The 18,102-nt window shown below is 50.7% G+C and overlaps 1 protein-coding gene across 15 annotated transcripts in view; it reads left to right on the top strand.

Annotated features, from left to right (window-relative positions):
- Window positions 1-18,102, top strand: part of Fhad1 (forkhead associated phosphopeptide binding domain 1) — a 119,976-nt gene that overhangs the window by 68,544 nt on the left and 33,330 nt on the right. For all 15 annotated transcript variants that reach the window (XM_087550749.1, XM_087550739.1, XM_087550748.1 and 12 more), the window contains 5 exon segments: window positions 900-1,037; window positions 6,595-6,702; window positions 9,977-10,084; window positions 11,039-11,143; window positions 17,439-17,612. In XM_087550749.1, coding sequence (XP_087406875.1) covers window positions 900-1,037; window positions 6,595-6,702; window positions 9,977-10,084; window positions 11,039-11,143; window positions 17,439-17,612 — 633 coding nt within the window.

Here is an 18,102-nt window from a genome sequence, read left to right as displayed (position 1 = left end):
AGGCAACAGGATTTTCTGTTTGCACAAAGGGATTGAGCCCAGTGTCTGAGAGGGCACCATCCCCTACCTGACCTCCCGGGATAACCACAGTTTTCCTCTGTAAAAACCCCCCAAGAGGGCCATCGAGGTGGCTCAGCAGATAAGCCTGCCGACCTGAGTTTAGTCCCTGGGACCCACATGGAGGGGCTGTCCTCTCATCTCCACTCGAGCACCATGACACACACATGCCTACACATAAATGCCACATGCCACACACAAAGGTGGAGGGCAAACCCGATCCGGCCCGTGGTCCGTAGTTCATCAGTCCCATTCTGCAGACATCGCTGTTCAGGGAGGTCGATGGTTCTGACTGCCACACAGTTGGATCAAAGCACGGTGGCTCCTGACCTTCCCATGTGCTGTTTACTGGGCACTTAACACACACCATGCACTGGCCTCAAAGTTGCCCCTTGTCATCTCAGGACCGAGATGCAGGCACGGTGACACCCCATGTTTGGGATGGGGAGACATGAAGACTTAGCTAGAGCTGGGGTTTGTATCTAGACCTGGGAGTGTGACGTCTCACTGCTGCCCTCCCAGCACTCACATCTCTACGTGGTGTATGGTTCAGCCAGGCTTTCGAGGAACTGTTGTGGAGGATAAGAAATTCTTTTTTTTTTTTTAAGATTTATTTATTATATATATACACTGTCACTGTCCTCCGACACACCAGAAGAGGGCATCGAATCTCATTACAGATGGTTGTGAGCCACTATGTGGTTGCTGGGATTTGAACTCAGTCAGTGCTCTTAACCGCTGAGCCATCTCTCCAGCCCAGGATAAGCAATTCTTAAGGAAGTGGCTAAAGGGCTCCTCACTGTCTCCCCCATGAGCTTCAGTTAGCTTTTCTCTCCCTGCAGGCCCAGGTGAATGCTTCTCTGGAAACCCAGCAGTCTCTGCAGGAGGAGAACCTGGCTGAAAAGGAGAAGCTGACAGAGAAGCTAGAACAAGAAGAGAAGCTGAAAGCCAGAATTCAGCAGCTGACAGAAGAGAAGGCGGTAAGACAGTCAGTCGGTCCATGGCTGTTCCTTTGAGTCTGGGAGGTGAGGTGGACATTTCTGTGGGCTTTGTGTGAAACAGTAATTTCCCCAGCTTCCAGATTGGTCGAGTGGCTCAGTGGTTAAGAGCATTGACTGCTCTTGCAGGGAACGTGCGTTTGTTCCTAGCACCCAGCTCAGAACTGTCTGTAACTCCCGTTCCAGGGCGTCTGACGCCCTCTTCTGGCCTCTATGGGCACTGCACCCAGATAATACATGCAGGCAAAAACCCCATACATATCAAGTACACTAAATAAATAAGCAAAACTTTTAAAAGATTTAAAAAAAAAACCACAGAAAGATCAATTGAAAAAGGCAGGCACGTTGACAATTCAGGAAACGCGACCCTATCTGTTTCGTATCGCAGTTGACTAAACACAGTGGTGTCCTTACGGCAGATCCTGGTTTATGAGTGGCCAAGTGTAAGCAAAACTGATTTCAGGTCTCACATCAGCCCATTTTTTTTCTCTATAGCTATATATCTGGGAGAACAACTTGGCCCAAATCGCTGCTCACCCTCCTAGAATCCAGGCCTTGTAGAAAGCTCGCTGCAGAGCCATGCCTGCTAAGACCCCTGCGGGGTCCGAGGACCTGCTCGAGGTGCAGTCGGCTTCACAGTTGTGACATCCCCCTAGGGGCTCCTGACGCCCCAGATCTGCATCCTACTGTTGGGGTACCCGGGGCTTTCCCAGAGATGTCCCAAGGAAAGCAACTCTGATCAGATTCTATATTAGAAATAGTCTGTGTCACAGGCTAGAATTCATGGCTGTGACCACCTTCCCAGGGCCAGTATAAGACTGGGCCTGTAGACATCCTGTCGGGGAGGGACTCTGCCCCTTCCTGAGGATCCATAGGCAGCTGATAATTGATGGGGAGGGGTGAAAGGAGGGAAGAAGAGAGTGAAGTGGGGTTGAGAGAGAGAGAGGGAGAGAGTGTGTGTCTGTCTGTCTGTCTGTTCAGTGGTGTAGCCACTGACAAGGTGTAGCCACCCTGATGGAACAGATTGGGTCACAGAAAGACTGAGAGGTGAAGAGAGAGAAGGGGAGAAGAGAACGAGAAAAGGGAGGGGAAGAGAGAGGAGAGGGAGGGTATGAAGCACAGTGGGGAATACTTGAGAAGAAGAGGATGGGGGATGGTAAACGGAGATACATACACTGCACGCACGTGTTTTAATGTCACAACGGAACCCACAGTTGTGTGTTGTAGTAAATAGTTCATCCTAGTCGGGGGTTTCTACCCCGCCTTTGAGCCTTCCGTTCCCAGATAAAAGACACAAAGCCTTTATATTTATAAAAAGCCCTTAATGCACTAGAGCTGGGCAGCTGCCTACCATGCAAGCTGCCGCAATCTACTTCTCCATCAATAACCCTGAGTTCTTGCACAGCTCCATCTGGGCAGCTCTCCGCTCCAACTGGCCAGCCCCCGAGGCCATGTTTTCGTGACTCACCTACCCCACGTCATCTCTCCTCTTCCCACCTTCCCTCTTCTCCTTGTGGTCCTGCCTCAGACCCTGAGCCCAGAACCGAAGCCCCACCCACCTCTCTTCCGCCCAGCTATAGGCTGTCGGCTTCTCTATCCAACCAGTCGTTTTCCATTAAGGAACAAGGTCACATAGCATCACTTTGTGAATGTGAGGATTCTCTCCTCCCAGAGGCAACCAGAGCCAATATTTAGCATTACAATATTACCTAGCAACAGACCAACCCTCTACAGTTGACATAATTAAATATGCTGATAAACAAGCATTAATAAAACATAGAGCCTGGGCCCACACCTGGACCCACTGTGCCAGACTCTGTGGAGAACATAGAAATGCATTTCTAAAGCCAGTTCTTATCATTCCCCTGTGTGACACTTAGGGACCCGCCATACCTTCCTCTGCTCTCCTCCTAGGTCCCAGGCTTATGATCTCACCTGCTGGGCCACCCTTTGTCATTGAGACTCTGGGGTCAGAGGTGGGAGTGTAGCTCAGGTTCTGGGGTTTGTAACATTCCAAAGCACAGCCATGGCTGATAGACACAATCAGAGTGGTTAGGGAGGTGGGGGGCACATTGTACCCTTCTTCCTGCCCCCACCTGCCAGACCCCAACTCCTGAGCATCCCCTCCCTCCACGGTGAAGGACAAGGCCGTGCACAGTGTCACCATCTCTTGTTGGCCCCAGTTCAGTGAACCCCAACGAGGACAGTCTGTCTCTGTCACACATACATGTGTTTGTGTGCGTGCGTGCATGTGTGTGTGTGTGTGTGTGTGTGTACAGTTCCCTCCTTCCTTCATGTGGGTCCTGGGAACCGAACTCAGGTCATCAGGCTTTGAGGCAGCAGACACCTTTACCTGTGGAGCCAGCCCCACTTCTGCCTTTTGCCAAATGGAAGATATAAAATGGGAGAACCATCAGCCGAAGATTCTTGTCAGGGTAAGACTAACAGTGGCTGTTGTGTTTAATTGGCCTTCTCATTATGATGACAGAATGCTGGACTTTTTTTTTTTTTAAGAAGGAAAGATTCTCAAAAAAAGAAAGAAAGAAAGAAAGAAGGAAAGGAAAAGTATTTTGTACATAAAACAGTGGGTTCCATTATGAAATTTTCATGCCTATGTAACATCCTGCTTAGACCACCTTCCCCCACCGTTACCCTCATGTGTCCCCCTCAGGTCCCCCTTTCCCCACATAGTCCCCTGAGCTTTCACACACTACGATTGAGTGTTGGAGTCACAGGTCCTCCTGCACATCATACTATCCCAGGGTAGTTATGTTTAGCTTTTTAAGGGGAAGGAAGGGTTTGTTTTGTCTCAGTTTTATGTTTGCTACACCCCAAGCGCTTAGCAGAACACGGCAGTGTCAGCAGCGTGTGGCAGAGAGGGCTTCACACTGCATGGTGGGTGGGAAGCAGAGAGAGGAGAAAGGATAAGGGGCCAGTGTAACCCAAGACAGGATGCCCTGCTGACCAACTTCCTGCTGCTAGGCCCCGTATCCTAAAGTTTCCAGAACGTCCTAAGCAGCACAGGTGGCAGCCAAACACGTTCAACACAGGAGCCTGCATTTAGTCCCAGACCACAGGGGCCATAATCTTGGTTGTAGGTTTTAGAGAGCTTGATGGAAGAAAATAAACCAAACCAAACAAACAAACCTTTATTTCCACAGAAAGAGTCAAATCCAGAAAGGCCCTAAAACCTTCGACATCTTCCCCAGCTCTCTGCCTCTTCCTGACTGACACCCCCACCTAACACCAGCCTACCCAGGCCAGGGTTGTTTGACCCAGGGGTTGGCTGTTTCCCTTTGGGAGTGTGACGCTTTGGCCTGCATGGTGCCTACCCCACGGTCATGTCCCTCTCACCCCTTCTGAAATTACTCCTGGAAGATGACCTTTAAAGTGATGCTTTGAACATCCTGGGTTTAACGTAGGAACCTCAAAAAACCAGACAGACAGAGGGACATCCACACTCAGACGAACATGACAGCCCGCCCAGACAGACTGCCATCCTGACTCCCATCCAGCTTGACCCTTGAGATTCATAGGGAAAAAAAACTTTGTGGGCCTCAGTCACAGTGTGTGTGTACATGCATGTATGGAGGTCATAGAACAACTTTCAGGAATCAGTTCTCTCCTTCCACCATGTGGCTCCCCAATATTAAACTCAGGTTGTCGGCCTTGGCGAGCAAATGTCTTTACCCACTGAGACATCCCACCAACCCCTCCTTGTTTTTTGAGACAGGGTCTGTCACTGGCTTAGAACCTGCCAAGTAGGCTGAGCTATCTGGTCAGTAAGCCCCAAGAACCCACCTGTCTCCTCCCTAGTACTGGGATTACAAGTGCACACCACCTTGCCTAGCCTTCTTATGCATCTGTGTCTGGTATGCATGTGGTTATGAATGTTCGTATGTACATAGGGGGTGTGCATACGTGTGCCCCTGCAAACACACATGGAAACCTAAATGCACGTATGCTCCTGCACTTGCCTGTGCAGGCCCAAGAGTCTTCCGTGATCACACCCCACCTTATGGAGTCAGGGTTTCTCAGGCGAGCCCAGAGCTCACAGACACAGCTTGCCCCAGGCTTCCCTCTTCTCGGCTTTTAGAGCACTGTAATTCCGGCAGACTGCCACACCCACCAGCTTTAAACAGGCACTGGGGACCTGAACTCTGGTCCTCTCGCTTGCACATTTTAATTCCTGTGCCATCTCCCCCCGCCCCGCACCTGCTTTTACAAAAGCTGAGTATCAGGACAGGCCCTTGTGCTTGCAAGGCAAACATTGTACTGATCCATTGAGCCATCTCTCCAGGACTGTCCTGGCTTTTAAGTGACCCTTCCTCCTGTCCCCTAATAGCCCTCCTCTCTCCGTCTGTAAAAATAACCCATGTTTTAGCTCATCCCTCAGCCTCCCTCCCATGGATCCTGCAGCTCTGAGTACTCCGGTTTCCAACAGCAAGGAAATGCCAGGCACCTTCGCCAATCCAGCAAGCCCCTCCCTTTTTTTTTTTATTATGGGCCCCGAATGGCATCATCTTAATTTGCACACAGGCTTCTTACCGCCGTAGACTGATGTCAGCACACTTCCTCCACGGAGCCAGACGATAAACGTGTTCATGTTTGCGGGCTACTCTTCGCAGTGTGCGTTGTGACCTCACAACACTGCTCTTGTAAAAAGCAGCCGGAGACCACACGTCAACAGTGGGCCATGGAGCATCCCAGTAAAACTTCATTTACAAAGCAGTGGGGTGGGCAACATCTAAGGGCCTTTTGCTAACGTTGGTCCTAAACCCATCCATTTTCAGTCCCCACACCCAGGCAGGAGGTCTCTGTTACGTTGGTTTAGAACACAGACTTCAGTCAGTAACTCAGATTCCCCAGTACCTCTAAACTAGGCCCGTTTCCTCCTCTGCAGGGGTGGAGGCTGGAAGCTGGCACTGCGCCCAGAATCTCACATTGATCATTTCGTCAGCCCAATGTACAGATAGGGAAAGTGAGGCCTCCATGCACAGAGTCTCAGCTGCATAGCTGGGAAGGCACCACGCAGGGCCCACCTGGTCCCCCGTGCCACCCCAGACCCCATGCTCCAGCGCACAGACTAAGTCCCACATTCTCTTTAGGATGTGGTAAGGTCTGAAGCGCCTGGCAGAGTCCACTTCCCTGCCATGGAAACCAGGTCCGTCTCACAAGGATCCTTGACTTGCAGGCCCTGGAGACAGCTATTGCCCAAGAGAAAAACAGAGCAAAGGAGGGTTTAGAGGGGGGAGCAGACAAGAGGTGGAGAGTTGCCTGGCCTACCAGAAGGAGGTAAACAGTTCAGAGAGGGGGAGCTGAGCCGGCCTGGACTGTCAATCAAGGCTTACAGTCGTCAGGGTCCAGCTCAGGTTCTCACACAGACCCCGCTTCTTCCAAGCGCACCGAACCGCGGCCCCCTCTGCCCTGGCGCGCTTGAGGCACGCTGGAGATGGAAAAGCAAACCAGACAGGGCCCAGGGAGAGTCTACTTCCTGCCATGGTAGCAGGTGGACTCAACAATGGCTGTTGGCTTGCAGGCTCTGGAAGAGAGCGTCGCAGAGGAGAAAAACAAATTGCAGGGGGACCTGGAGATGACACAAGCTCGGGTCCATGAGCTGGAGAACGACTTGGCTTGTCAAAAGGAGGTACGCCCAGCTGGGGGAGGCTGGCTGAAGGGGCTGTGGGAGGCAGAAGACAGGCGGGCTGAGGGGGGCGCTGTACTGTGCTGTTGGTGTTAGCCTGGACTCTGCAGTTGGGAGAAGCATAGAGAGTTTCCAGGAGAGCCATGGAGATGTGTAGCCTTGCCAACCAGTTGGGAAAACAATGTACATGTGGCAAGCCGGGGTGGTGGCTTCTGCCCGTCACCCCAACCCTGAGGTCAACTCAGTCAGGAGGCTGGGGAGGATGGGATCTTGAGAGAACACCAATACCCAGAAGTCATCTTCAGTCCCAGCAGAGAGAGGCCCAGGGCTGGCAGGAAGTCTGAGGTTGGGGTGAGTCAAGCTCTTTCTGGCCAAAAGATGGCCGTCAACCCATCTCCGGCTTCCTCTACCACACAGAGTTCCAGATACTTAAAAAGCAGGCACCTGCTCCCATATCCTTCCCAGCCTGCCCCCGCCCCCCACCACCATCCCCATCCAGTTCCCAGCTCCCAGCAGGACGGGAGCCTGGCCTGGATCCTCTTCTCATGCCTGCTCTGTGTTCTAGAAGTCACCTGTGGTTCAGCGGATGAAAGGGCTTGCAGATGTGTTTGATCCAAAATGTTTGAGTTTGGGTTCATAAAATGCATTCGTAAATGTAGCGTTCAGTCCTCTCTTGGGACGGCAAAAGCTGTGTCCTCACTCCTGCGGCCAGGGGAGAGGAAGCAGCAGCAGCAGTCGGGGGACTCCTTTGAGAGTCGGCCGACACGAGCCCATGACGGATTGGGTGGGTGTCCAACTCTCACAGGCTTGGAAGTTTGCAGTTCATCACCTGCCTTTCTCCTAAAGTACAGTAGCCAGAAACAAACGCCATCCCTCCAGCCCAGGGAAGGGTTTCCCATCCCTCATTAAAAATGCCGTGTTCCTGTGGCTATGCCGGAACTCTAGTCCCCAGGAAAGCTCGTTACATTGTCAAGTTGCACTTAGCTGTGGTCATTCTCAGGCCTCTGGTCCTGTTTCACACATGCTCTCTCAGTCCCTGATGGGTGCAGGCTGTGTGGCCACACACACAAAGGGCAAATTCAAGTCTCTCCATCCCTCCCTTCTTGGAAGCCAGCCATGGGAGGCAGAGATAATGCACAACCCAGCCTCTGACCTGAAAGTGTCACTGATCTGTGGTAGCCATCGACAGTATCCCCTCAGCCAGATCTCCCTGCACTGGGGCATAGCCCTTGCTTCCTGACTGCCCTCCCTTCTCAGACTGGAGTGCTCCCCACCCCCACCCCACCCCCAGGGTACCCCCTACCTGCAGCTCCACCCACACAATCCGATGTGGCCCAGGGAGGTGTTTACAGTGGCCTCTCACAGCTGCTCCTCAGCACTGGGTCAACAGCATTGCCAGGGTTTGCCCTTGAGTTATGTCTCCAGGCAGGGTAAGGAGGCAGGTGTGTGTGTGTGTGTGTGTGTGTGTGTGTGTGTGTGTGTGTGTGTGTGTGTGTGTGTGGTGTGTGGTGTGGTGTGTGTATGTGCTGTGTATGTATGTGGTATGTGTGTATGTGGCATGGGTATGTATGTGGTATGTGTGTGTGTGTGCTGTGTACGTATGTGGCATGTATGTGTGCTGTGTAAGTATGTGGTATGTGTGTATGTGGCATGGGTATGTATGTATGTGGCATGTGTGTGTGTGCTGTGTAAGTATGTGGTATGTGTGTATGTGGCATGGGTATGTATGTGGTGTGTATGTGCGTGTGTGTGTGTAGCATGTGTGTATGTGCTATGTATGTGGTGTGTGTGTGTATGTGGTATCTATGTGATGTGTGTGTGCTGTGTATGTATGTGGTATGTGTGTATGTGGCATGGGTATGTGTATGGTATGTATGTATGTATGTGTGTATGGTGTGTGTGTGGCATGTGTGTATGTGCTATGTATGTGGTGTGTGTGTATGTGGTGTATATGTGGTGTGTGTGTGTGTGCTGTGTATATATGTGGTGTGTATGTGTGCTGTGTATGTAAGTGGTATGTGTGTATGTGGCATGGATATGTATGTGGTGTGTATATGTGTGTATGTGGGGTGTGTGTGTTCATGTGTGTGTGTGTTCTCCATGGAGTCACTTCAGTCAGGTGCCATCCAGGCATCAACAAGGGCTGGCAAGGTGATGGGGGTGGGTCATAAAAATTTAAGCCTCCTGGCTGGGTGTAGTGAGGTGAATCTATGAGTTTGAGGCTAGCATGATCTACATGCAGGGTTACAGGCCAAACAGGCCTACACAGTAACACCCTTGCCTTAAAAAAATTTTTCTAAGCATCATGGAGTGGGGAAACTCTAGTTTCTTCCCAGAAAGAATGGCGCCACCTCCGCTGAGCTTTTCGTTTGTTTGTTGGGGTGTTTGTTTTGACAGAGCTCTGTTAGCCTAGGTTGGCCTCACGCTCACTACATAACCAATTATAACCTTTGACCTCAGGACCCTCCTTTCTCCCAGGTGTGAACCACATAAAACTGTCTCAAAAGCAGGAGAGATTTAGCTCCTCTCCACCTCTTGGGGATTGAATGCCTTTGGAAAACTAATCCTCTCCCCTATCGTGGGCACTAGTGGAAATCTTATTGCCAGTTCCAAACACCCGATGCCCTGCTAGATGCAGAAGGGAGGCCTGTGAATGCTGGAGAGACTTTTCTTGGGATTTTGGCTACTGGGCCAAGACCACAGCTTCTGTCCTCTGGGGATAGAACCTGCAGTTGAGTCCATTAACTGAGTAAGACATGGATGGACAAGATGAAATTCCATGGCTAGGGACAGCAGCTAACCCAGAACTCTTCCCTCATCCCAGGGCGTCTCGGGAAGGCTCACCCTGAACCTTTTAGATGCCAGACGAATTCTAGTGGTGACTGGCTCATTCATCCCCAGCCCTCCATCCTCCTGAAACCAATCTTCCTTCATAAATTTGCTTCACTAGTTGGAAGGGCCTTCATCAATGAGACCGTTCTCCTTCAGATCCCGGTCCCCTCCCAGAGCCTCTATACTCAGCTGGCCATGCTTGCCCTGTTCAGGACCTAGATAGACCTCCCTGTCAACAGGAGACATCATAGCCCTGAGCCTGAACCCTCACCTCTTCTGGCTCCTGGTTTCCTTATCTATAAACCAAATAAAAAATGAAAGGGCCTTCAGCAGCAATTCCCCATGGAGGTGCCGTGGGGGTGAGGTCATTCTGGGGGTGACTTGGCTGCGCATCCTAACTGTTGGCCTGAATATGGAGGCTGGTATCATTGACGGTGTCTTTCAGGTCTTGGAGAGCAGTGTGACTCAAGAGAAAAGGAAAATGCGGGAAGTGCTGGAGGCAGAAAGGAGGAAGGCACAAGACCTGGAGAATCAGCTGACCCAGCAGAAGGAGGTAGGAACAACCAGGGACCCCCGGGGGACTTCCAGCCAGGGGTGCAGGGCAGCCCTGCAGTCTGAAGCCACCTCTCCTGGACGTAGCCAACACTTGCCACTCACCGGCCAACCCCGGATGATCCCTGGAGCTCAGGCCCCTGAAAAATGAGAGTTTAAACAATCTCATTTTGTGGGACAAAGGTTGCTCTGTGTAAAGTATGTAGCCCTTCTCTGACGCTACCAGGAGCCGTGCCAGGTAGAACAGGAAATGAGTTCTAAGCAGTCTGCCCCACCCTGCAAAAGCTAGGGACTTCCCAGGGTGAACCTGCCGCGATGCCAACACCTACCAGGTCACACAGTGGCCCAGTGCCCAGTGACTGAACACCCGTGACCAGGCCGTTTCCTGGTGCTAGCCAGGAAACCCGGAACAGGGAGCCCCTCCCCCTTTCTGCTCCCCGCTCCCCAGACTCATCACATCCTCTCCCTCTCACCTCACACCCTGGCAGGCACCCTGTTCCTTGAGTTGTTGTCCCAAACCTCTGAGTCACTGGTCTCGATGGTGACTCACCTTGGCTTCTTCCCCTTGCAGCTAGTTTGTCCTCTGTCTCTGTCACTGTCCTACTGCTGTGAAGGGACAGCATGACCAAGGCAGCTCTTATAAAAGAAAGCATTTAATTAAGAGCCTGCTTTCAGTTTCAAAGGGTTTAGTCCATTATCATCATGGCGGGACCGTGGCAGGAGCATGGCGGGAGCACGGCAGCACCCATGGTGCTGGAGCAGTAGCTGACAGCTACTTCCTGATCGGAAGGCAGAGAGCAAGAGAGAGGGCCTGGAATGGGCTTTTGAGGCCTCAAAACCCACCCCCCAGAGACAGAGTTTCTCCAGCAAGGCCAACACCTATATGAGCGTATGGGGGGCATTCTTAATCAACCCACTACACCCTGCTATCCCCAAATCCCTCCTTGACTTTCAGATCTCAGAGAGTAACACGTACGAGAAACTCAAGATGAGAGACACTCTGGAGAAGGAGAAGAGGAGGATACAGGACCTGGAGAATCGCCTGACCAAGCAAAGAGAGGTATGAGTCACGGAGATGAGAGGACCATTGCTCCCCGAAGACGGCCAGGCCCTGCAGCCAGGCTTCAGATCCTCCTCCTGCTCCCCTCTGGCTCTGGGCCTTCAGGAAAGTTGCTTACCCTCTCTGTGGCTCAGTGCTCCCACCTAAGGAAACACAGTCGATCTCATTCAGAGAGACACAACCATAGACAGACAGACCTACACACAGCGCACGCGTCTCAGCGGCTCCTGTGACTGTTACCAGCTCCTGGCTCAGAAGTGCAGGGGCAGGATCTGAACCCAGGATTCCTAAGCCATTCATCTTCACACTCTTCTTCTAGCACAATGACACACATTTCTGTTAGGACCCACAGTTCTGACATGGCGGGTAGGGGAGGCGGCACACGGTCTCACCAACTGCAGTATCATTTGCTCGTCCTGGGAAGGGACACGCACATGCATGCGCGCAGAAGGATCTTGAGGGCTTGAAGGACTGAGAAGGTTGTCTAAGTCTCTTTGCCTCCATTTTGCAGAGTTTTCTTTAAACACAGGCACCTACACATCAACATGCCTGTGTTTCAAGGACCCCTGGCCATAGGGTGGATCAGGAATCTATATATATATATATATTTTTTTTTTTGACAAGCTGCCCAAGTAACCCTGGAGCATTTTGAAGATGGCCACCAAATGAGAAACTGTGTCACCAAAGCACCTGGGATTACACAGCTGCTCTGGACCCCCCACTCTGATGGGAGGCCTTAACTGACGGATGGGTGTCCAGAGGAGGCAGGGTCCAGCAAAGTAAGGCAAGGCCTGAGAACTCGGGACTGCCACACTCCCATGGGAGGGTCTGCAGCTCAGATGAGGCCTGACCAAGGGAGCTGTCTCGTTACCTTGTTTCCCCACCCGATGGAACGATGCAGCCAAGTGAATCGGGAAGGGGCAAAGGTAGGAGGACAAGTCAGTAGGGGGTGGGCAAAGAAGAGAGTTTAAATTGTTTATAGAGAAGGCAAGCTAGTAGTGAGACTAATGTAAATACCTACATATACATCATTTACACCCTATCTGTCATATTTCATACATGTACACATACATATTCAGGGCTGGGGAATGCCCTCTGGCCTCTACAGGCATGAGACACACAAGCGGTACACAGCCATATTGGCAGGCAAAATACCCATGCACATAAAATGACTCTTTTTTTTTTTTCTTTTTTTCGGAACTGGGGACCGAACCCAGGGCCTTGCGTTTGCTAGGCAAGTGCTCTACCACTGAGCTAAATCCCCAACCCCTCTTTTTTTTTTTTTTTAAAGTTTATCATGAATCAGTAAACAAACTTCAATTTTATTCCAGCAGTTACAGGGCAAGGAAAAACCTGCTGATTGTGTAGTCACTACACAGAAACACAGCAAGCGCAACAAGGTTGTCAGTATAAACCTATAATTCCAGCCACTCAGGAGGCTGAGGTCATGCAAGACTAGCCTGGGCTGCAGAGTGAGCTCAGGGTCAGCTTAGAAACCTGGTAAAGCCCTGTCTCGGAATTAAAAAGCAAAGAGACCTGAAGATAAAAACCCAGAGATGTGTCGCTTGCCTAGCATGTGCAAGGCGCTGGGTTGGAAGTCCACAGCTAAATGTCAGGCAAGCTCACAGAGGCAAAGCCCTTACCAGGTGCCAGCCCTACAGAGCGCCTCCACCAAGGGCTATCATAAAAAGAATTCTATAGCAACAAAAACCATCCTTAAATCAGGATACCAAGAGCAGTGAGTAGCTGGGAGACCTCAGAGCTGGCTGGTGGCACCACGCACATCAGGAAGATCAGTAACACCCCACCCTGAGGGGACAGAAAACAGACTGCAGAGCAAACCCTGTGTGACTCTGCCAGGGATTCTGTACCCAATCTCAAACCCCAGGAAACCAAACCGAAAATGAAGACGTTAAAAGCTTCCGCCAGACGGAGGGAACAGTGGGCAGATGGAACCACTAGACTGGGCAGGAAATACTTTGAAACACAGGTCAGAGAACTGGTTAATCTCTACACCGTCTGAGGAATCCCAATAGCTCACTGAAAAGACAGGCCAATGGCCCAACCAAAGCACTCACCAGGCACCTGACAGACTGGCTTGTTTTATTTTATGAGGCCAGGGAATGGAGCCCAGGGCCTCTCACACAGCGGCCAGGTGCTTTCCCACTGAGTTATATCCAAAGTTTTTATTTGTTTGTTTTATTTTATTTTTGAAATGGAGTCTCATTAATTTGTCCAAGTTGACCTCGAACTCACTATGTAACCCAGGCTTGTTTCAGCTCAGCCATCCTCCTGCCTCTCAACCTTTCAAGTAGCTGGAATCATAGACCAGCCCCACACCTGACCTGAATACACTTTTTTTCTTTCTTCAAAAAAAAAAAAATTACCTTACTTTTTTATGTGCATTTGAGTGTTTTACTTGCATGTGTGTCTGGTGCTGGCAGCGGCCAGAAGAGGGCACCACAGGAGCTACAGATGGTTGTAAGCCACCATGTACATGCTGGGAACCAAACCTGGGCCCCTTGGGAGAGCAGCCAGTGCTCTTCACCGTCGAGCCACCTCTCCAGCCCTGTGAACAGATGTGCAAAAGAGGATAATAACCCGATACACGGAAAAGATGAAGGCCTCAAGGCTGTCAGACGAGCCAGTTTCAGAAAGATTGCCGAGCTCAGTCGGTAGAGAGCTCACCTAGCATACTGGCAGTCCTGACTTCTGTCCCCAGTATCATATAAACCTGGCTTGATGGCACATGCCTTTAATCCTAGTACTTGGGCATCAGAGGTAGGAGAACCAGGCCTTCAAGGTCATCCTCAGCCACTGAGGGGATTCAAGAATCAATCCTGAACTGCATGGGACCGTATCTCAAAAATAAATAAATAAAAATAAAAATAGAAATAAAAAATAATAAAACCCACTCAGACCTAAGTGGTAAGTGGCTTATTTGCACACAATTTTATTCGTATTCACAACAGGGTAATCAAAAGGTTGATGTCAAGTTGGGCACCATTTTAGAGTTTAAATCACGGCTCGTAAGGGGTTGGGGATTTAGCTCAGCGGTAGAGCGCTTGCCTAGCGAGCGCAAGGCCCTGGGTTGGGTCCCCAGCTCCGAAAAAAAGAAAAAAAAATCACGGCTCGTGCCCGAACAGAACACACCAAGCCAACATGGATCCACGTGGAGAGGTTTAATGAGAGAAGAAGAGAGGAGAGGCGGGCCATGAGGACATGGAGGGAAGGAGGGAGGTAGAGAGAAGGGACAGGGACAAAGAGTGCACGAGAAGAGGAAGAGCAAAGTGAGGAGTAAGAGAGAGAGGAGGGGGCAAGCAGCCCCCTTTTTAGTCAGGCACAGCTGGCTGTTGCCAGGCAACAGTGGGGGTGGAGCTTAGAATACCAGCAGGTGGTGGTGCTCGCCTTCAGTCCTAGCACCTGAGAGGCAGAGGCAGGTGGATCTCTGAGTTCGAGGCCAGCCTTGTCTACAGAGTGAGTTCCAGGACAAGTCAAGGCTACAAAGGAAAACCCTGCCTTCAAAAACAAGAGCAAAACAACAACAAAAAGTTGGTGTCTACCTACAGAGGCAAGAGAGAGAACAGAGAAGAAAAACAGCTCTGGCTCTGTGAGCGTGGAGCGAGGACGGCTGACAGCAGGTCGCCTCACACAGTCCGGCTTCACGGCACAGTACAGACACAAGCGCACTCTGTGGTGGATCCTCGGGGACGTCTGGAGGAGTCCACTGAGCATCCGATGACAAGTGGTTCTGTATCTATATCCTCTTAGGAAGGTCACTTGTCCCCAAGGAGTCCCCAACACTGAGATGTCAAGCCCAAGGCAAAAACCTCAGACACAAAGGCCAGGAAGTGACTCTCAGTGAGGGACAGGGACAGCCTGGGAACAGCAGTGCCCGTATTCTTCTTTTTCCAAAAACTATGTTTTCTTTTCTGATGACAAAAGGAGCTCTACTCCTTCTAGAATATTTGATGAACATGGAAAATCACTCGGAAGAGCCTCGACCTTGACCCTGTATCGGCCAGACAGAGCTGTCACAGATGCCTCGCTGATGCGATTCTGTCTGGGATGCCTTTGTGCTGTTGTTATGGACGGGGATGAGGCCAACTCGTTACCAAGATAGTGGCCTGGTGCCTACGGCTTCGAGAACTATTTTGATACATTATGTATCTCTCAAGTGTCTCCCTGTCCCTGAACTCTCTTTCCCAGCCTGCCACTGAAGAATGTCCCCGGTCTGCCCTGTGTGGGATGGACTGTGAGTTGCTGGCCCTTCCCTCTGTCAGGCTTGGGGTTGCTTCCCACTGATTCTGGATGTAGGTAATCGGCAGCAAGTGCCTGTGATCCCAGCTCAGGAGACTGAGGCAGAGGCCCATGAGCTTAAAGCCAGCCTGGGCTATTGAGACTTTGCCATTTAAATAAATTTTAAAAAAATGCCTTTAATGCCAGCACTCAGGAGACTGAGGCAGACAGATCTCTGTGAGTTCAAGGCCAGCCTGGTTTACAGAGTGAGTTCTAGGACAGTCAGGATTACATAGAGAAACCCTGTCTCAAAAAACAAAATTAATTAATAAAAGCTGTACGTTCAGGGTTCCATCCTTAGGCTAAATCTGCACGCGCAGCTGCTGGGCCTCGGGAAGGGAGCAGCCCCGCTCAGTCTCTGTTCCCACGGGACCTTCGAGAAAAGGCAGGCTGATCCTCACTAGCAAAGAGCAGCTTGGGAGAGCGCCCAGGACTGTGTCTCAAGACTGCACTTCATGGGGCGGGCGGATGAAGCCCGCTCAATAAAGTGCTCGCCAGGCCAGCACCATGACCTGAGTGTAATCCCCAGAAACCACGTAAGAAAGCCAGGTCCAGGGGTTGGGGATTTAGCTCAGTGGTAGTGGTAGAGCGCTTGCCTAGGAAGCACAAGGCCCTGGGTTCGGTCCCCAGCTCTGAAAAAAAGAACCAAAACAAAAAAGAAGAAGAAGAAGAAGAAGAAGAAGAAGAAGAAGAAGAAGAAGAAGAAGAAGAAGAAGAAGAAGAAGAAGAAGAAGAAGAAGAAGAAGAAGAAGAAGAAGAAGAAGAAGAAGAAGAAGAAGAAGAAGAAGAAGAAGAAGAAGAAGAAGAAGAAGAAGAAGAAGAAGAAGAAGAAGAAGAAGAAGAAGAAGAAGAAGAAGAAGAAGAAGAAGAAGAAGAAGAAGAAGAAGAAGAAGAAGAAGAAGAAGAAGAGAAGAAGAAGAAGAAGAAAGCCAGGCCCAGGAACAGGAGAGATGGCTTAGTAGTTAGGCGCAAATGCTGTTCTTACAGAGGACCTAGGTTCGATCACCAACATACATGTCAGGCTGTAAGGGTAACAACCACCTGTAACTCTAGCCCAAAGGGATCCAATGCCTCTGACCTCGGGCATCTTCTCTAATGTGTGCAGATAGACAGACACACACACACACACACAGACAGACAGACACACACACACACACACACACACACACACACACACACACACACACACATAATTAAAAATCCCAACTTCTGAGAGTCAGAAGCAAAAGAATTCCTGATGTTGGCTGACTAGTCGGTCTAGCCTGATTGGTAAGCTCCAGGCCAAGGAGAGATCCTGTCTCCAAAGAGGTAGACTATATTTCTGAGCATGACACCTGAGGTTGTCCTGTGGCCTACACATGCACATACACACACTACATACACATACCTGTTCATACACGTGCACCCACAGATGCACAAACACACCCACATTTTAAAAAATTAACGTTTGGGACCCAACACAGGGCCTGGCAGGAGCCCATGCTCTCTAGTCCTTAGAGGAGAGTCTCTGAGAGGATGGGAGGATTTGTGACAAAGATGGATGAAGGGGTTCCGAGGGGAGGCATGAGCTATGCCAAGGACTTGGCAACTGGAATCCAGTCTGGCAGGGACCTGGCGTGCCGGGGAACAGAGTGTCTCCTGGGCAGGGCAGGTGACGAAGGGTGAAAGCATTTAGCGCATTTATCCTGGAAAGTAGATTTAGAGAGAAACATGACAGCCCTCCTCAGATATTTAAAGGGCTGTCTCATAAAATAGAAATAAAACTTCGTCAAAGGCTCCCGGTGACAGAATGAGGCTCGGAGACCAGAAATCACAGGGAGACAGATCTCCACTGAAGACAGAGGAGAGTTCCAAAGTCATGGGAACCTTCCAGAGAATCCTTGGGCTTCAGAAGCACCAGCAAACTGTAGTCTGTGTCCGAAGGCACAGGGGATAGGAGCCTTGGAGGAGTGAATGTCGGTCGACCTAGTTAATTGGGTCTTTGCTCTTTGTCTAGGAGATAGAATTAAAGGGGCAGAAAGAGGACATCTTAAATAACAAATTGAAGGACGCCCTGCTCCTGGTGGAGGACGCTCAGCAGATGAGGACAGCCGAGAGTACCAGGGCCGAGAAGCTCTCCCTGAAGTTAAAGGAAACCTTAGCAGAGCTGGAAATAACCAAGGCAAAAATGGTGAGTTGGTCTGAAAAACTGGTAAGCCCCTCCCCCATGGAAGATCACAGTGTGTGTGCTGGCAAGTTGACAAAAGCCAGAGTCATTTGAGAAAAAGGAACTTCAGTTGAGAAAGTGCCCCCCACCAGACTGACCTGTGGGGAAACCTAACTCTGACAAGGTATCAGGAGAATTAGGAGGGTGGGGGAGGGGTGAGACCAGGCCCGCCCAGCGCCACGCCACCCTCGGGCTGCTGACTTTCCAGACCAGAGTCCTTTCTTCTCAGGGACTGACCTGTGCTTTGTGGACAGTAAGCAGCATTGTGCCCACCCCCACCCCCAGATGAATCAGACACTGCCAAATGTCCCTTAGAGGCAGAAATCACCCCTGTTTGGGAAATTGCACCTTGTGGGACCTGATGGTAACAGGCTTGTCATCCTAGCTCCTCAGGAGGTTGAGTGAAGAGAAACACATTCAAGGTCTGCATGGGTTACAGACTGAGGTCAAGAAC

The sequence above is a fragment of the Rattus norvegicus genome, chromosome 5, assembly GCF_021556685.1.
Source record: "Rattus norvegicus strain SHRSP/BbbUtx chromosome 5, alternate assembly SHRSP_T2T, whole genome shotgun sequence".
NCBI classification, from domain to species: domain Eukaryota; kingdom Metazoa; phylum Chordata; class Mammalia; order Rodentia; family Muridae; genus Rattus; species Rattus norvegicus.
Note: the sequence above shows the minus strand (reverse complement) of the source record. Positions and strands in the feature narration are given on the sequence as shown.